Source organism: Aptenodytes patagonicus, unplaced genomic scaffold, assembly GCF_965638725.1.
Source record: "Aptenodytes patagonicus unplaced genomic scaffold, bAptPat1.pri.cur scaffold_116, whole genome shotgun sequence".
NCBI lineage: Eukaryota > Metazoa > Chordata > Aves > Sphenisciformes > Spheniscidae > Aptenodytes > Aptenodytes patagonicus.
This window is the reverse complement of record NW_027472060.1, coordinates 1-19,545: the sequence shown is the minus strand read 5'-3', so window position 1 is coordinate 19,545 and position 19,545 is coordinate 1. Positions and strand designations below refer to the sequence as shown.

Sequence of the window (19,545 nt, the reverse complement as noted above, 5' to 3'; positions counted from 1 at the left end):
TAAAACCAGTTAAATCTGCAAAACAGACGACTTCCCGTGTCAGAAGTGTTAGCTTAAATTACTAACTGAGTTTGGACCAGCAGGGAGGACAAAGTTTAGCCTCCGCACTGCTCTTTTTCCAAAGGTACGGAAATCTACATGAGAAAACCTCACGCTTTTCATGTGTCTTTTGGCTTCTGGGGCTTTTTTTAATGCCAGCATCAAATGGTATTTTTCAAATTAATTTCCCGAAGAAACAAGGATAGGGCATCTTGTTGTCTGCAATGTCATCTCCCACCCCAGGAAATTTTGCAGTTTCTACTCCCCTCTTCTAAAAGGCGTACAACTTCAAATGTTACCCCAGATACAGCGACTGAAACCCTGCCATGCGAAATGGCGATCAGCAAAGCAACAGCGATATAGCTTATTTTTTCACTAATTAATCAATCCGCGCACTAGACTGAATTAAGTGACGCTGCTGTGAAAACACCTACACATCTTCACCTAGAAGCGTTCAGGTCTGCTTACCTCAGCTCAAGAAAGATTTTACAGTATTGACAGGGTTTAAAAGGAGGAGGATGAAACTAGCTTAATGATACGGACAGTATTTGATAAGAAGAAAGAGGTTACGACTCAGAGAGATCACAACTGTGTTGTTCAGGTAGGCAACGGCAAAAAGGTCGGCACCAAGAAGATGATAGGCCCAACGTTACTTCCTTGCATGATAAGAGTTTGATGGCAGTGAATGGAAATACAGTCTGCATGGTGACTGCGTTGCAGAACATGAAGGAACCGGATGAACCACCAAATCCAGCGATCTGTTAAGACACACAATTTAAAATATGAACATAAATAAAGAAATGAAAAAAAAAAAAAAAATCACGCTGCGTTCAAGAAATCTGAGGCAGAACAAAAACATTCCATGAACAAGAAATACAGGGGAACCCTCACTGGTGGGGTGATGTATCAGGCCCATGAACAAGTTGCAGGCATTTTCTTTTTTTTCATGATTTCTTCACATTTCCTACTTAGTTTCCTAAATCGCTGCCTCGGAGGCAAGAGTAATCCAATTTTAAGTTGCACTAGTGATGTAATTCTCACGGCAGAAGAACATTTGTCTACGTTTCAATGCTGGGACCACTTCAAGTTCTCCACTTAGTTGTGTCCCTAAGTTGACCTTGTCTTTAACAGATACAAAACTAAATGCAAACAGAACACTTTGCAAACACAGAAAGGATACACACACAAACACACGTATACACACATGTGAGAAGCAACACCTTTGTGGAGTACTCATTCTGTAGGTCTACTATACCTGGAACATTTTTGTGAAAATTTTGTAACTGGTGTCCCAACAAATGCATCGGGCAACTCTGCATCAGGGAGAGGACGCATTGTGCCTGGAGGTTCTGTAACTCTAGGACTAGAATTAAAAGAAAAATGTAACTGACTTTCATTCGCCTAAAGTCCAAACATACCAGAATTCAAGTTTATTTCACCATACCACCTGTAGGAAAATCATCTGACAACTACTAGCCTCTTTGCTGCTCTTTTTAATTCTGCCTGTTTTTAAGTAAAGAGGGAAGGAGCAAATCAGAAACTGGGCAGGAAGTGGAAAAAGATTACTATTTGATCACACAACCAAGTCTATGAAAATCTGTACACCAATAGCTTGATGGTAATCACAGTTTTGGTTTCAGCTATCTTAAATTCTGTAAACACGTTGACCGTAACGTAAACACGTGTATTTGCATGAATAACATTATCACAGCAGAAAAACTCTCTCTCCAAATACTACTTACGATGTATGGATCCTTAAATGTTATCTACTGCGTGTGCAAAAAAGCCAAACAAGGCTTTATTCAGGTGCACCTTCCCTCCAAAACACTGTCATAAGTCAAACGGATTTCTCTCTCTCTCTCTTGCCAAACATGCAGCTCAACACTAAGCTTTGTTAAAAGGCTGCTTACCTATCATATTGTGAGAGACTCGTCTTCTGCTCATGTCCTACCCATACTTCTCCAATTGTGGACAACACGTTCTTGATGAAAGTTACTTTTGCATGCACATTTCCTGTATTAGCTCCTTGTGGTACTGTTGATAATGGCTTTGGTCTTGCGACTGTAAAGCAAGAGGGAAAGCATATCAGCCTTGTGTAACCAAAGTGATGGTTAGCTGTCCATTACATTTCTCCCCCCTAAAAATTACCTTCTCTTAAGACCGATGAAGGCAAATGGTAAGGCTTGGCTCTCTCTACAGCCAGCGTCCTTTGAACTCTAGGAAGGATCTTGCCGTATTGGTCTAATATAGAATTTCTGGCAACTGCTCTCTCTCTCAAGCGAGGATCACGGTCATTCTGAGGAATGAAAAGCGTAAAGCAAAGCGTTAACTCCTTTCAAGAAGTTCACTGCACAGAACTGTCTGCGCCGTTTCTAATTAGTGACTAAATTTCCTCTACAGACACAGGAAAAACCATCCACTGCACAGAGCAGCAGCAAGTTCTACCCATCAGCACACGCCAATTTCACCCGGTATTTTTAGCGAAGCGGAAGGAAGACTAGAATAACAACAGAACCTACACCTTGGAGGTAAAACAATTCTGGCACCCTGCAGAACCTCATTCTGATGTGCTTGTTGCCACCTGCAATTTCCAAATGGCTTACAAAATAGCAGGCCTTCCCTTGTTTTTCCTGAAACACCAGTGTCCGAGATGACTGAATATACAGGGCAACTGCAAATTACGTTGGACAAAAGGATGCCAATTTTAATACGAGTAAGCAGCAGCTACCTACACACGCCTTCTGGCTGCATGAAAGCTTTCAAATGCAGGCTCTAAAACTTCCCAAACCACCTGATAAGTTTCATTCACTGGAAAACTGTGGTCCCGGAAAAGAGCAAATGCATCACAGATTCATAACAGAAGTCCACATAAGACAAAATTTAGGCTGGCTATTTTGAGAAACGGAAGTTAGAGAAGAATTTCTGCCATGAAAGTGGGAAAATGAAAGCTGTGGAATACATCCGCGTGTGAATAACTGAATGATAAGCTTGGCTGAGGGAAAAGATATCTTTTTATTGCTCAGATGCAAACAAAGTATTTTAAGTGGAGTCAACAATGGCCTGTAACATTTGATTTACAACTTCACAGAGTACCTTTGGAGTAGTGAAATAGTTTGTTCAACCTTTAGGTTCAGCTGCGACTTAAGGTGTAGGAACTTATTCCTAGTATTTCAAAGAGTGGAACAAAAAAGAAAGCAGGGGTTTTATTGAGTACTATCAAAAGCGGTTGGTAACACCTAACAGAAACTTGCACACTTGGCAGAACTTCTACGCTTACCGTAAGATTAACCTTCATCGACCGATTCAACTGTAGGGCTGGGATATAGCTGGCACGCTGCAGGTGGTGGACTAAAAGAAATTCATGATTCTGAACACCCGCATTGGTCTGTAAAAACTTCTCCAAACACTCCTATGAGAAATAACACATTTCAAAAATCTATTATGATTCTGCCTCTTCTCTTTTCAAAGGGACGATTAAGATTTTTCTTCTCGTCCACACTTACTTGTTCAGTGTCTGTGAAAGGCAGCTTCAGTAAGTCTTCCATTAGTCCCATCTCCTGACAGATTTCATACATGTGCTTTAGCAGCTCTTCTATATTTGACCTAGTGGTATGTCGCTGCAACAGACCCCAAGCCTCCACCACGCACCTGCAATTAGTTTTTTTGAGATGTGAAGGAATAGTAATAGTATAACCAAAAAGATGCCCCAAAAGTATTGCATTCAAAGTTGAAAGGGAATTTAGGGAATCGTGATTTATATTATTTGTTCTCCACCTTTCACAACATTTGAATGCCAAAATGGTGGCATATCTTCCTTTACCTATTGGACAGCAACACAGTGAGGAAAAGCCGCACTTCACTACTGCTTGACGTGGATGGCTTCATCACCTGTATGTATCTGAGGGCTCGCCTATGCTCTCCTTGGCACATGAGGGACTGAAGAATTCTCCGATGTTGCCATGACACAGTTTTGACTGTAGCTGGATGAAAGAGCAGGGCCAGTGAACTCTGTGGGAGGTAGAGATCGGGTTTATTAAGCTACATACATACATACACGCAGGCAACAAAAATATTCAAAAGCTTCTTAAGTAAGGGTGAATGTGTGTTAAATACGCTTAGATGACTAACTAATGAAACGCTTGATACAGGACATGTAAATAACAACGCTTAAGTATTTGCAGGAAAAAAAATTCAGTTAGCCATACTGAACAAAGCGAGTGCTTTAGAAGGAGTAATTCACACTTTCCTAGGTTAACCAAGTCGCTGTATACAAACACCACTTTTTATAAACACATTACTAAATCATAAGCTACTCTCCCAGACAAACAGATAACATCAACATCGTGACAGGCAAAGAGCAACCTTCAGCATCCAAAAGAACATGAATTGGGCTGAACAGTCACTTTTGCGGTCTTCTGTCTCAAATCCTGCTGCTATGATCATAGTTTTAATATTTAAAGTACCTAAACCACTGTTTTTGAGAAAGCGCTCGACTGGTCTGCTGAAAACAACCTAAACGGATGGCTTTGAAAGTTCAAATATCAAGCATTCTTAAAGTTGATGTCTTCTTTTTTAATCAAATTCCTGTCAAAGTAATTAAACCAACATTTCAAATCTTAATTTATTGCTGAAGATGTCGTAGCAGTATTACAAAGAAGCTTCTAGTGTTTTATCACCTGTTATTAGCCAAGCACCAAATTTTAAAATCCTTTTCTAGATTATAGCTTTGTACTGCAATGTATGTCTAACTAAGCGGTAACTTACGTACTTCATAATCATTGTGATCGAGAAGCCAAAAACCTTGAATAAGCCTAACAAGACCCCAAGGGATAGCAAAGGCAGTTGGGAAGGAGCCGACTGAAGTTTCCGTTTTATTCGGAAAGGAATGCATGATATCCAGCAGCAAGTAAATTGTCTGATATCAAGTACCGAATTAAGGCTAATAGATTTCTAAGACCAAAAATTTATCACACCGCATTTAGAAAAACATAATGAAGCAAGACTATAAAAGCGGTAGGAAGCAGAAGAGACTAATGCGTTAGTTTTACCATTTTAAGCTATTATAACCTGAAGATAGTCAGGTCCTAACCACAGAACTGCACTCCGAATAAATAACCCAAAAGAAAGACTCTTTGGTTTCGGTAAGGCATTCAGAAAGGTTAACTTTAGGTATGTAAATACTTCAGTTATAAACTCGGGCTCCCTCTTTAGTCAGTGGAGCTACCTGTCGGACATTCAAAGCATTTGAACATCCAATGCGTAGTTATTAAAGCAAAGAAATGCTACAGTTGGTTTTTTCCAGAGGATATAAAACGATGTAAATTATGGCGTCCTTACAATACAACTTCGCTCTGAATGACTAAAACTGGATTTAAAGCAGTATGTGGATCACCCATCGGTAGTGTCATTTTCTCTTTCCGACATCCGTTCTCAGGGACACGTTCTAAGAAGGCAGCTCTGGGGTACAACAGCTAGCAAACCCCTTGCCCTCTAGGCTCCCCTCTCAGGTTAGGCAACAAACAGCAAAAGCAGTTCTGTCCGTTTCGGCAGCTTAAAAATTAAGTTTCTGCCCAGTGACTTTTCTCTTCTCTCTGCTTATTATTCTGTGTGCCTGCACTTTTAAGAGAACAAAAGCAAGCACTGCTGGAAAACGGATGATTTTGGCAAAAATCAGGTCCTGGTAAACCACCGTTAGAAACCCTTTTGCTCTGAAGCAGCACGTTTTAGTGCATCATGCTAGTAAGTAGCCATTTGCTACGGGTACGGGTGCTTTAAAAAATTAAAACCTGTGTTTAAGCTTTGAGAAAAACTACAGAGGCTTTTTATCTTTAACGTTTCTTAGTAAACCTGCTTTCTCACATCAGAAGAGACTTTGCAACAAAACATTAAAAAAAAACCAACGTAAAAAATCCGCAGTCCAAAGAAATAAAACAATGCTTCTGCCTACGACTTAATTCTAAACTAACTGTTTTCGCTTGCATTGTGTTTGAAGCATAAATTCAAAAGTGTCATTAAACACGTAGGCGACAAACATTTAAGAACATTTATGTGCATATACTGAAGGTGTAGTAAAAACAACTGGAAAGGATACAATTGCATGTTTGTAGCTTTCTTCAATGTTTTCTAGCAAATAGAGATCCAGCAGTGCCTGAAATAAAAAATTAGGTGGTCTTTAAAAACCCCTGTCTTGCATAAATCACTGGCTCTTGGGTGGGGTTGGGGGGGGGGGCGTTGTTGTTGTTGTTGTTGTTGTTGTTGTTTTCAGTGAACACCACACTCACATGTAAAGTAGCAGGTGGATATTTCCCAGTTCCTCCTTCATCTCTCCGCCACAACTTCTCAACTTGGTCTCCTAACTGGGAAACCATTCCATCAATCATCAAGCAGTCAGAATCCCATTTTCCTCTGGAACAAAAGGTAGCAAGGGTTTGGACAGAGTAAAACACTAATTCCAGCCTCTCCGTGTAACAAATTTCCTCCAGTCAAAACAAAAAATGAGCCAGTCAAAGAAAGGAACAAACATACAAAGGCGTGATTACGACTCGAAATGCACATGGAAAAAATTTCTGAGTCAGATGGAAGACAGAGGTCCCTTCCAACCCAAACTATTCTATGATTCCATGATTCAACGACCGTTAGGAGACATTCAGCTATTAAAGGAGTTCAAAATAGAACTACAATTACGGATGGCTGAACTTTTAAGAATTACGCTCTTCAAAAGCCCTTCACAGTCTTCTGCCGACTGCGACGCTACCCTTTACTTTCCCGCCGATAAAAAGCAGAAAAAGCACGCTAGAGGCTGTATGCTTCTAAGGAACACATGAGCCTGTAGGTAAGTTACTTGCGACGTAAGCTAAGTCAGAGGAACTTTCAAGTCAATACCTAATCCACTGCAGCTTCCACCTTAACTCACCTGGCAGCATCTTGTTCACAGTGCCATAGCCTAAGCTTGTTTAGGTCTTTATTTAGCTCTCAGTACAACTGCCAAAGAAAAATCTATTATCATCTAATCCAAGGCATATCACCTATATGCCAGCAAGCTAGTCCAGGAAAGAGAGTTTACAGTAGGAAGCGACTTCTAGCCAATAGCCAGTAGAGTGCTAGGTGTGCCAACGACGTGTAACTCTGACTATCTTATTAAATCACACAAAGGTACTTGTGAGTAGGGGATTTAGGCCAATACAATTTTTACCATCCATTACTAGTCAAGAAGAGAGAGGATTTTTTTTCACAACACGCTTTCTTCTGTGCCCAGAACAACTGTTCTGTGAACGCCGTGCTTTGCTGAGCTGGAGATGACTGAGCCTCTCCTAATCACACGATCTTCTTCAGGAGTAACAAATTATACAGATTAGCCAATGAGTTAAGTACGCCACAAAAAACTGATGATACCAGCAAATGGTACTAAGCAGAGGTGTGTGTAAACATTTTAACACAGGAGAGTAAGCTCTGCGTTCAACAGAACACACGCATCACCGCAGTCAAGAGTATTGCCGGCAAAGGCATTAAGCGTGGCAAATACAACCGTCGATACAAAAGCCATTCACTTCCACTTCCGAATTGGCAGTGGAAGCGTTCTAGAGTTTTCCAGTAAGTCCTACCTCGATAAACGCTCAAGTTTCTGCCGATGACCAGTATAGTAGCTCTGAATCAGAGGATAATTGTAGAAAGGTCTAGCCAAACGCGTCTCGTCATCTACAGGCAATAAAGTAAAAGCAAGTTAAAGAAGCAATATCACATTTTTAATCTAAAATTTTTGACTAAAAAGACAGACGATCGTACAAGCTAAGCATCAAGAAGCCTCCAACTCTGAAAGCAGCCAGTCCTGTTTCTGCCTTTGCTAAAGGAGACGTAAGACACGAGACTCAATTCCTTCCTGTCTCAAGTGCCATTTCAAGTTTACAGTTGACGCCGCATTCAGAACATGTGGTGTAAGCTGGAGTTCACTATAAGAAAAAACAGTTCTCCGAGGGAATGGTTTTTTCAACGTGTCACGTGAGCGTTTGTAAGACAGTTAAGGCTGGCAACAGAATTTATAATCCATCCAAGGAAAGAAGTATTTCCGAGGTGTAGATTTCCCTCAAGCAATAAAGACAAAGTTCAAAACATGCAGGTAATGCTTTTACTGTAAAAACAAGCACTCCAGTATTGGTTGTTCCACAGTTATTTGTTTCAAATCCCAAGTATTTCAAGCTGTGGACATAAGCAACTCCTTGAATAGCAACAGAGGCTTGTTGCTATTTCCAAAACACATCCCGGAAAGAAACCGCTTGCATTACGCTACACTAGGTACCTGAAAAACCTGTAAAATCTCCGTTTCACCAACGGAACGTCAGCACACGCTGTCGCTGGACCGACACGACGTGTTACGGACAAAACATTTACCAAAGCATGGCTAAGCATGTGTTCGTAGGAATCACTTCCTGAAGAGTCTCCTCGTTACAAACGTGTTACAGTTTATGCTTACCTAAACCCTCTGGAAGGAGACTGGATCGACAGAACCAGGTGACCACTTGTGCATACAAAGAAATGAGGCTAGTTACCACCTGCTTGTTTGTCAAGTCTGCAAAACCTGAAAAAAGGCATAGAAGATGATTCTTGTGATGCAATTCCTCCCATTTTTACAAAACTCCCTTCATCATACTGAACAGAAAGTATAAAAATAACACGGTAGAAATCTTTGCCTTTGCAGTTTTCACTCTCTGTCACTTCCTCCTTTGAAGAAAAACCCCACACAATCGCCACCAAAACAAAAAGCAACCCCTACAAAGAAGCACATTCACTAAAGGTTAGAGTAACAAAAATAAAGCCTGAACTAATAAATGCACTCACGAACAAGACCTCTGGTTTTCACGTAGCAGAGATTTGTACTACAGCAAAGGGATACGCCTCTTTTTTCTCAACATGCCAAGGACAGTTTATAATATAAAAAGCTACAGAAACCCAAGTAACTTACAACTTACTCATTTCTGCTTCCTTCATACGTTTCAGTCATTTGCAATACCAGACTTGCATGCAATTACAAATTGCTAGCTAAGAATTAAAGAGAATACTTTTCGGCATTAGCACATTCAGTTGCTGTAATGTCGACCCAGTTGCTTACATCGCTTCTTGCTGAATGTAGCCTCCCCTAGCCACTTGCATGAACTCCACAACAAACTGTTTCCCTGAACTCAGGGCATGTTAAGTGGTCCTCCCAGCTTCTCAGATTTAAGCCCCTTCTCCCAGCTAAATTTGGCTTTGGCTGTCTTCCAACCATCAAAAACAACAAAAGCTCATGCTTCCACAACTGCAACCCAAGCATAATTCCAAACCTTAATAAAACGTGCCAAAGGCTTAGTAATACTCTTACACACCTTTTTCAGTAAGCTCCTGTGCTTCCGTTAGAAAACAGTTTAAGACTGTGCTAAGGTTGCTCAGGAGCAACTGGCAGTGCTGAAGAGACTGTAATGTCTGTGGGTCAATGAAGTTGCAAGAGCCATCAAACAGCGGAACACCTTTTTAAAGAACAAATATTAAAGCGTTAGCCGGCAGAGCAATTTCAGAGTTTCAAAGTACACTTAAAGAACCGCGTGCAATATCCTATACCAGCAGATTACTGAACAAGCTCAGTTAGAAAGAATGGTTTTATGTTTGCAGAATGACTACACTAGGACTCACATGTTTGGTCCAGTTCGTCTTTTGTATAGATCACTTTGTTCCACGTCCACTCAAGAACAAACCGTAAATTAGCAGCAGAACTTGGCTGCTCTTTAAAAAAAGAGAACAAAAAAGAACTGAATCAACAATTTCAAACCAAAAAATACGTAACATCAAAACAACATAAGAAGCGTTACCTTCAGATGTCCAATGCTTAATGCATCCAGTCAGAAGTTCTAAAGAACCTGCCTGGACAGCAGCTGACAATACCGCTTCTAACTGCTCCTCCTAAACGTAACAGACAAACTAAAATGAGCATCTCACATGCTGTCAATACCTGAACCATCAACAGGACGTGTTTGCTTCTAACCGTATACTCATTCAGACGTCACAAAGGCAGTGAGTACACATGCAACTAATTCCACATTCTTTTTCTTAATTCTAGCCACGGGCTGGACTGCTGCTTGGTCTGAGGAACACATTAAACTTTTCCTCTGCCAGTTCAACTTACTGAAGGCTGATTCTAACCTTTATTTGCATGCCTCTGCATTGTAGTCTCAGTTTACTGAGTTCCAACTAACTGTTGTCGGTAACATCCTCTGCTAGACCCACTACGCGTTTTGTGCGTGAAGCTTGCCATCAGGAATGCATGAAGGGGACAGACCAAATACACTCTTTGCGTGGAAACAGTGAAGCTAAGGGCAAGCAGCTTTCTAGACTATGAAGGCGTCAAGCAGTTCTGACGCCCAAAACGTTAAGTTACAGTTTTCTAAAATGACAGGAAAGAAGTGAGACATTTAAAGTCTAATAGGTTTACATTTTAGGCCGTTCCAACACTGTATTACAGCGTAGCGGTAATCCTTTAGAAGGATAATGCACAGGTGTGCACAGACATGCGATGTTAAGTAGCAGCTTATTTCAGCTGGTGTTCTGATACTTCTTTCAGGTGAAACGATCCTTCATAAAATTTTACTTGCTTGCTTGTTTGCTTGTTTGGTTTTTTTAAACACATTCAAAACTATCTTTCCCTTCTAGGTAAAATCATTCCAGTCAAAGCCATTTCTACACATTGGAATACACATGTGATAGTTCCACCTTTGTCTGAAAAGTGGTTGCAGACAAGGAAACACACCAAATGCTACTTACGGTGGCAAACAAAACTCCAAAGCAAGCTTCTTGACCCGAACCCTGAAATTTGTCTTACTGACATGCAAACGAAATCCCTGCTCAAATGCCTAACAAGTCTCTGAACGAGATAGTCCCAGTTCAGCAAAGGTTATTAGAAAAACTTCTTGATTTCCCAAGTTATTTCCAAACTGGAGTTGACGCCAGAACATCTAATCTGAATGCAAGAGTCTACATCAGGCTTGCAAAATAAACAGTCTATGGGCTAGGCCAACTTGCCAAGAAATTTACTTTAGCTACCGCACTGTGCAGAAGCGTTACTTGCCCTAACACGCTTCCACAAATCCGGTGAAGAATCCAGTAGACAGGAAGATGAGGGCAGTGGGAAGACTGCTCTCCCCTCCCCACTAACTGCTCCACTGTGGGATGACCAGCTAGCTGATCCCTTAGCTTAGATCCTGCCTGGGTGAAGACGCTCCATCTCTCACAAAACTCTTTGCATGAGAGAGAGAGGTTGGTGCACTGCAAACGGGAAACCTACGAAAGAGGCGGGTGAAGTCACTATGGTGGGATAAAGCAGGTAGAAGGTAGTGGGTGTCATGAGATAAAGGTGATTAAGGTGTTGCAGCAACAAGAGGGCACTCTAAGAGGAGTAAATTGGGCTACTGTAGCACAAGGCAAAGGCTACAGAGGTGAAGATCTGCTTTGAGAGGATGCAGAAGCGCCTACTGATGAAGGGAAAATGAGCGGAAGCGGTGATGAAAGTCTCAGGTAGAGCTGACCACAGTAATTGTTTACCACAGCCCACTTCCTTGGAAGCAAATGGTCACGTATCGTGCAGCAAGCTGATGTCTGCAATAGCTCGCATCCGAGCGAGACACCCCCTTCGTCAGCTACTGCACTGAACCTCGTGCTTTGAGAAGCTGACGGGGATGAAGGTTGTTCTGAGGGAAGGGTGCTTTCTGCTGCGCATGACCAGCACTGACTGCACGCGTCCTTGTGCGTATCTGGGGCACAGAATGAAGAGAGGGGTCTCTAAAGACTGTTCCCAGTCAACCTCAGTAGTTTGGATCGAAGACTACTACTACTTCTGCTAACTAAAGTCAAGCCCTGCATTTCAGTGCAGCTTGCAAATAAGAGGAAAATCAGATCATCATGTCCTGTAGCCTCTACAGCCCCGTCAGACAAGAGGGATGTATTTCCCCCTTGATTCCCTGATACGCACTCACCTGGCTCAAACTGGATGGCTGGGCATCAACTAGTCTTGGAGACAGCAAGCCAGCTACAAGACACCTATTGTAGCTGTCATGAATGGCTTCGCTTATCGAAGGACCAGATTTCTTTAAAAAATTCAAGGTCTGAAACACCAATCAAAAACTACAGGTTAAGACAGCATTATTAGGCAGTCGCTAAGGTTCTGGATAACCACTAAGAGAACTAATACAAACGTTCACTTAAACTGTCAGAAAGCTTGCATCAATAATGTGCTTTAGGTTGGCAATCTGAGCAAGCGTTACTAGGGAGAGTCTTAAAGACGGCAGCCAAACTAACAGTTACAGTTTCTAAACCAAATCCTGTAAAACACAATAGCAGCCCTTGCAATGCTTAAGTATTTTCGAGCTGCTCTGTCACGACACAGGCCTTTCTCTTTCCCTGAACACTGACGCAAAATACATTCTCTACAAGCTAGAACTAACACACAACTTCAAATCACACTTCGGAAGACCCTTTCTGTGCTTCTTTGTGCAGAAGCTGGTTTATGTTGGAAATATTTGGCGAGCTGAAACTTACTTCAAAATTATTTGTTACAATCCGTGCAGTGGCTCGGAAGTTACAATTTGGCCAAGTTTGGGAGAAAAAACAAATTCATTTCTTCTTAAACAGTTAAGTGATTTCTCATTTTCTCCACTCTGTCCTCCTTTTTCAAGTTAATCAGGGGTCAAAACCCTAAAACTCAGGACTATGCAGGCAGTTCGACTGATGGGTAATAAAGCAGTAACAGCTTTCCCCGACTTCCACAATATTTTTGTTCTTGCCCTACAGCAACGTTCTACTCCTTTCTAGACATTCAATCCCTGATCGTGCTTCAACAGGAGACAATGGTAGTTTTACAGTCCCGAGAGTGGACCTGAAACATGACCGTTTGCATAAAACTGGCAGGATACGATTGCAATTATGCGTGCGGATGGGCAGGATGAGCGTAAAACGGTCTCTGACACCGAAAGCAGTGCCACAGAAAACTTAGAAGAGGTACATCTCTTGACAGTCTCAATAAAGACACAGTAAAAGATCACCTCCTTCTGGAAGCCGGTGCAAGTCATGCGAACGACTCCGGAGTTCAGCAAGCACGTACCATCTGCAGAAACAACGAACGTTTGACAGCACTCCGTACTCTCACAGTTATGTTATGACCAGTTCACATTTTCGAAATAGCCGTATCGGGAAAGATATAACTGAGTACCCATTTTCTTCATCACATCACTTACAAACTTGTTAAAAAAAATTACTGCGTGTAGGAATTTTCTCTCTAGCGCTGCCGAGGTGCTGTGCTTTCAGCTTCAGTTCAAAGTCGTTTCATTTTATAACCATCGCCACTTCACAGGCTACGTTACAAAAGCACCCAAACCCAAAACGCAGCAGACCGTCAGATATGTTTCACAACACTAAATGCTTTCTTAGTACAACGTCATTAGAGTTGGGTTTGTGGGGGGTTGGGGTGTTTTGGCTTGGTTTGGGTTTTGAGTGACAAACAACGAACAAGAGAACCAATAAATGGCATTTGACCTCCGTTTAAGCTTATCGCTATTAAAAGCGGTGAAATACCTACCAAAATTATAGGTGCTTGGATGAAAAAACTGCTCAGGTGGTGGATAAGAAGGAGGAACTCCCCGGCTTAGACTCCGCTCACGTACCAGAATATCCAAAATGAGGTTTGGAGAAGTCACGCTTACCACAGTATCCAGCGACCACAATGCGAAATAGGGGCAATCGTGAAGGAATTCTTCTGGCCTTAAAGAAAACAAGCGCATAAGCTGAACGCCCACTTTCAAACGAATTGTTTGTAGGGATATTGAAAACAACTTAACAAAAATCTACCTTAGCGAATCTGGCATTTGAGCATGGTACCAGCGATTAATGTCAAATACACCCAAATAAGTAGATGGTCTTCCCTGACCATGTGTATTCACTTGCCAACTGAAGATTGATACGCTGGTCTCAGGAGACACTACTGTAAAAGACAAGACATGGTTTCTTATTTGTAGAAAAGACGATACACCTGATAGTTTTAAAACATCGCTTTCTGTTTTGACTTAATTCTGTTCCATCACTCATGAAACACAGCACTTTTCACAAATTTTTAGAAGGCACTCTCCTCAGAAACATGACACAAGTGGAGAAAATCCAAAGGCATTTTTATTAGATTTTGACACACGGTTGATAGAGGATGGCATCACAGAAGAGGTGGAAGTTGCCACTTCAGGACTAAATCAAAGACAATAAACAGAAATAGCCTAGAATGATCATGCAAGTGTCTTCCTTCCAACATCAGACATACGTTAAGGCCAGAGAGGGAAGGTGAATAACGCAGTCAAAACAAAAGGCTATGAAAGTTATCACTGCAGCAGGCTCAAAGATGTGGTCAGAGCATAACTGAATTTGTAAACCCAGAGATGTATGTTGACTTATTGCAAGGTAAGGAAAGACATCGTAAGAGTTTTAACTGTGTATATGGACAAGGAAAGCTGCTGCTTTAAGAACTCGTGTACTCCTAATAGGTGCAGGAACCTATTAGGTTTAGAGAGGACAAACTGGACAGGCAGATCATAGAACTATACAACGATTCAGGTTGGAAAAGACCCTTAAGATCATCAAGCCCAACCGTAAACCTAACGCTGCCAAGTCCACCACTAAACCATGTCCCTAAGCGCCACGTCTCCACGTCTTTTAAATACCTCCAGGGGTGGTGACTCCACCACTTCCCTGGGCAGCCTGTTCCAATGTTTAACCACTCTTTCAGAGAAGAATTTTTTCCTCATGTCCAATCTAAACCTCCCCTGGCGCAACTTCAGGCCATTTCCTCTCGTCCTATCGCTTGTTACCTGGGAGAAGGGACTGACACCCACCCCACCACAACCTCCTTTCGGGTAGTTGTAGAGAGCGACAAGGTCTCCCCTCAGCCTCCTTTTCTCCAGGCTAAACAACCCCAGGTCCCTCAGCCGCTCCTCATAAGACTTGTTCTCCAGACCCTTCACCAGCTTCATTGCTCTTCTTTGGACACGCTCCAGCACCTCGACGTCCTCCTTGTAGTGAGGGGCCCAAAACTGAACACAGTATTCGAGGTGCGGCCTCACCAGTGCCGAGTACAGGGGCACGATCACTTCCCTCCTCCTGCTGGCCCCACTGTTTCTGATACAGGCCAGGATGCCATTGGCCTTCTTGGCCGCCTGGGCACACTGCCGACTCATGTTCAGCCGGCTGTCGACCAACACCCCCAGGTCCTTCTCTGCTGGGCAGCTTTCCAGCCACTCTTCCCCAAGCCTGTAGCACTGCATGGGGTTGTTGTGGCCGAAGTGCAGGACCCGGCATTTGGCCTTGTTGAACCTCATACAATTGGTCTGGGCCCATCGATCCAGCCTCTCCAGATCCCTCTGCAGAGCCTTCCTACCCTCGAGCAGATCAACACTGCCGACCGGACCCGTCCCACAGGGAAGTCTGCTGCCTCCCTGGGCCCCGGGTCAGAGACATCACTAGGAAGCTCCCTGGTTTGGTACGGCCTTCTGATTACTACCCGCTGCTGGTTATACAGGCTGGCAGTGATGAGGTTGCAGAGAGAAGTCCTGCAGTGATCAAAAGGGACTTCAGGGCACTGGGGCGACTGGTTCAAGGATCGGGAGCACAGGTAGTGTTTTCCTCTATCCCTACAGTGGCAGGGAAGGATACTGAAAGGAGCAGCAAAACACACCTGATCAACACGTGGCTCAGGGGCTGGTGCCATCGGAGGAATTTTGGTTTTTTTGATCACGGGGAGGTTTACATGGCACCGGGCCTGCTGGTGACAGACGGAGTTCAGCTGTCTCATAGGGGAAAAAGGATCATGGCTCATGAATTGGCAGGGCTCATTGAGAGGGCTTTAAACTAGGTTCGAAGGGGGAAGGGGATAAAACCAGGCTCACTAGAGATGAGCCTAGGGGTGGCGTGCCGATGCCGGGGGCGAAATCGATAGCCCAGCTCAAGTGCATATACACCAATGCACGCAGCATGGGCGGCAAGCAGGAGGAGCTGGAAGCCATTGTGCAGCGGGAGAGATATGACTTAGTTGCCATCACAGAAACATGGTGGGGTGACTCTCATGACTGGAGTGCTGCAATGGATGGCTATAGACTCTTCAGAAGGGACAGGCGAGGAAGGAGAGGCGGTGGGGTGGCCCTGTATGTTAGGGAGTGTTTCGATTGTCTAGAGCTCAATGATTGTGATGATGGTACGGTTGAGTGTCTATGGGTAAGGATGAGGGGGAAGGCCAACGAGGCAGATATCCTGCTGGGAGTCTGTTATAGACCACCCAACCAGGATGAAGGGGCGGATGAAGCATTCTACAGGCGGCTGGCAGAAGTCTCACAGTTGCTAGCCCTTGTTCTCATGGGGGACTTCAACTTCCCGGATGTCTGCTGGCAATACAACACGGCAGAGAGGAAGCAGTCTAGGAGGTTCCTGGAGTGTGTGGAAGACAACTTCCTGACACAGCTGGTAAGTGAGCCTACCAGGGGAGGTGCCTCGCTTGACCTGCTGTTTACTAACAGACAAGGACTGGTGGGAGATGTGGTGGTCGGAGGCCGTCTTGGGCGTAGCGACCATGAAATGGTAGAATTCTCGCTTCTTGGTGAAGTAAGGAGGGGGGGCAGCAAAACCGCAACCATGGACTTCCGGAGGGCAGACTTTGGCCTGTTCAGGACATTGGTTGAGAGAGTCCCGTGGGAGACGGTCCTGAAGGGCAAAGGGGTCCAGGAAGGCTGGACGATCTTCAAGAAGGAAGTCTTAAAGGCACAGGAACAGGCTGTCCCTGTACGCCGTAAGAAGAACGGGTGGGGAAGACGACCGGCCTGGCTGAATGGGGAGCTCTTGCTGGGACTCAGGAAAAAAAGGAGAGTTTACCGCTTGTGGAAGAAGGGGCAGGCGACTCAAGAAGAGTACAGGGATCTCGTTAGGTCGTGCAGAGAAGAAATGAGAAAGGCAAAAGCCCAGCTAGAACGCAATCTGGCCGCTGTCGTTAAAGACAACAAAAAAAGCTTTTACAAATATATTAATGACAAGAAGAGAGCCAAGGAGAATCTCCATCCTTTATTGGATGCAGGGGGGAACATTGTCACCGAGGATGAGGAAAAGGCTGAGGTACTCAATGCCTTCTTTGCCTCAGTCTTTAACAGGCAGACCAGTTATCCTCAGGGTACTCGGCCCCCCGAGCTGGAAGACGGGGACGGTGAGCAGGATGAACCCCCCGTAATCCAAGAGGAAGCAGTCAATGACCTGCTACGCCACCTGGACGCTCACAAGTCTATGGGGCCGGATGGGATCCACCCGAGAGTGCTGAGGGAGCTGGCGGAGGTGCTCGCCAAGCCGCTTTCCATCATTTATCAGCGGTCCTGGTTAATGGGGGAGGTCCCGGACAACTGGAGGCTTGCCAATGTGACGCCCATCTACAAGAAGGGCCGGAAGGAGGATCCGGGGAACTACAGGCCTGTCAGCCTGACCTTGGTGCCGGGGAAGATTATGGAGCGGTTCATCTTGAGGGCGCTCACAAGGCATGAGCAGGACAACCAGGGGATCCGGCCTAACCAGCACGGATTCATGAAAGGCAGGTCCTGCCTGACCAACCTAATCTCCTTCTATGACCAGGTGACCCGCCTAGTGGATGAGGGAAAGGCTGTGGATGCGGTCTACCTGGACTTCAGTAAGGCCTTTGACACCGTCTCCCACAGCATTCTCTTAGAGAAGCTGGCGGCTCACGGCTTAGACAGGTGTACTCTGCGCTGGGTCAAAAACTGGCTGGACGGCCGGGCCCAGAGAGTTGTGGTGAATGGAGTCAAATCCAGTTGGCGGCCGGTCACAAGCGGTGTTCCCCAGGGCTCAGTACTGGGGCCGGTCTTGTTTAATATCTTTATCGATGATCTGGATGAGGGGATCGAGTGCACCCTCAGTAAGTTTGCAGACGACACCAAGTTGGGCGGGAGCGTTGATCTGCTCGAGGGTAGGAAGGCTCTGCAGAGGGATCTGGAGAGGCTGGATCGATGGGCCCAGACCAATTGTATGAGGTTCAACAAGGCCAAATGCCAGGTCCTGCACTTCGGCCACAACAACCCCATGCAGTGCTACAGGCTTGGGGAAGAGTGGCTGGAAAGCTGCCCAGCAGAGAAGGACCTGGGGGTGTTGGTCGACAGCCGGCTGAACATGAGCCGGCAGTGTGCCCAGGCGGCCAAGAAGGCCAATGGCATCCTGGCCTGTATCAGAAACAGTGGGGCCAGCAGGAGGAGGGAAGTGATCGTGCCCCTGTACTCGGCCCTGGTGAGGCCGCACCTCAAATACTGTGTTCAGTTTTGGGCCCCTCACTACAAGAAGGACGTTGAGGTGCTGGAGCGTGTCCAGAGAAGAGCAATGAAGCTGGTGAAGGGTCTGGAGAACAAGTCTTATGAGGAGCGGCTGAGGGACCTGGGGTTGTTTAGCCTGCAGAAAAGGAGGCTGAGGGGAGACCTTGTCGCTCTCTACAACTACCTGAAAGGAGGTTGTAGCGAGGTGGGTGTCGGTCTCTTCTCCCAAGTAACAAGCGATAGGACAAGAGGAAATGGCCTCAAGTTGCGCCAGGGGAGGTTTAGATTGGATGTAAGGAAAAATTTCTTTACTGAAAGAGTGGTGAAACATTGGAACAGGCTGCCCAGGGAAGTGGTGGAGTCCCCATCCCTGGAAGTATTTAAAAGACGAGTAGATGAGGCACTTAGGGACATGGTTTAGTGGACATGGTGGTGTTGGGTTGACGGTTGGACTCGATGATCTTAGAGGTCTCTTCCAACCTCAATGATTCTATGATTCTATGATTCTATGAACACTCCCGCCCAACTTGGTGTTGTCTGCAAACTTACTGAGGGTGCACTCGATCCCCTCATCCAGATCACCGATAATTATTTCAAACAGAAACTGACCGGCCACCAACTGGATGCAGATGCAGACATAGGTTTGCACAGGAAAAAAAACATTCAGGTAACATTCCTAAGCAATGGAGAGGATGATCTTATTGCTCAAAGAAGACAGCTGGAGGAATAAAACGACTGACAAGCATTACACAGATGACCCCACCATACGTCGCTGTAGCGTGTCAGCAAGCATAAAATAAAACCTATTTTGTCCTTTAAAGCAGCCCCACGTAACTTAAGCACCCAATTTGCCTTTTTCAAGAAGCCCAACAAGCTAGTCTATACAGATATTTAAGACTTTCACACTGCGGGTACAGAACAGCGTTCATTGCTTGGATTCTAAAACCGTTTCTTTTAGAATAGCCAAACATGGATATCAGAACAAACCTTCATTAACGCTATCCTCTCTGTCAACGTGGTTGCGAAATTTTTCTACAGTCTGGCAGCTGAGTAATTTGGCATTGCTGGTCTGCCCTCTCAAGGGAAAGACTCCACCCGTGAGATCTAAACTGTACCTTTCATCACAGTATTCCAAACCCTGCAGAAAAAATAAAAGGAGAGA

At 44.4% G+C, this 19,545-nt stretch overlaps 1 protein-coding gene across 1 annotated transcript; it reads right to left on the bottom strand.

The window, feature by feature from the left end:
* Positions 1-688: 688 nt before the first annotated feature.
* LOC143173547 (protein ELYS-like) lies at positions 689-19,533 on the bottom strand (the record flags this gene model as incomplete). The annotated part of the gene is made up of 20 exons (XM_076363790.1): positions 689-797; positions 1,295-1,402; positions 1,950-2,100; positions 2,188-2,335; positions 3,317-3,448; positions 3,543-3,687; positions 3,860-4,047; positions 4,808-4,954; positions 6,131-6,187; positions 6,321-6,444; positions 7,641-7,734; positions 8,507-8,611; positions 9,396-9,536; positions 9,700-9,789; positions 9,876-9,966; positions 12,033-12,161; positions 13,098-13,159; positions 13,631-13,812; positions 13,900-14,032; positions 19,371-19,533. Coding segments are annotated over 20 exons (2,499 nt in total), but the record flags the coding sequence as incomplete, so codon positions are not given.
* Between the last annotated feature and the right edge of the window lie 12 nt (positions 19,534-19,545).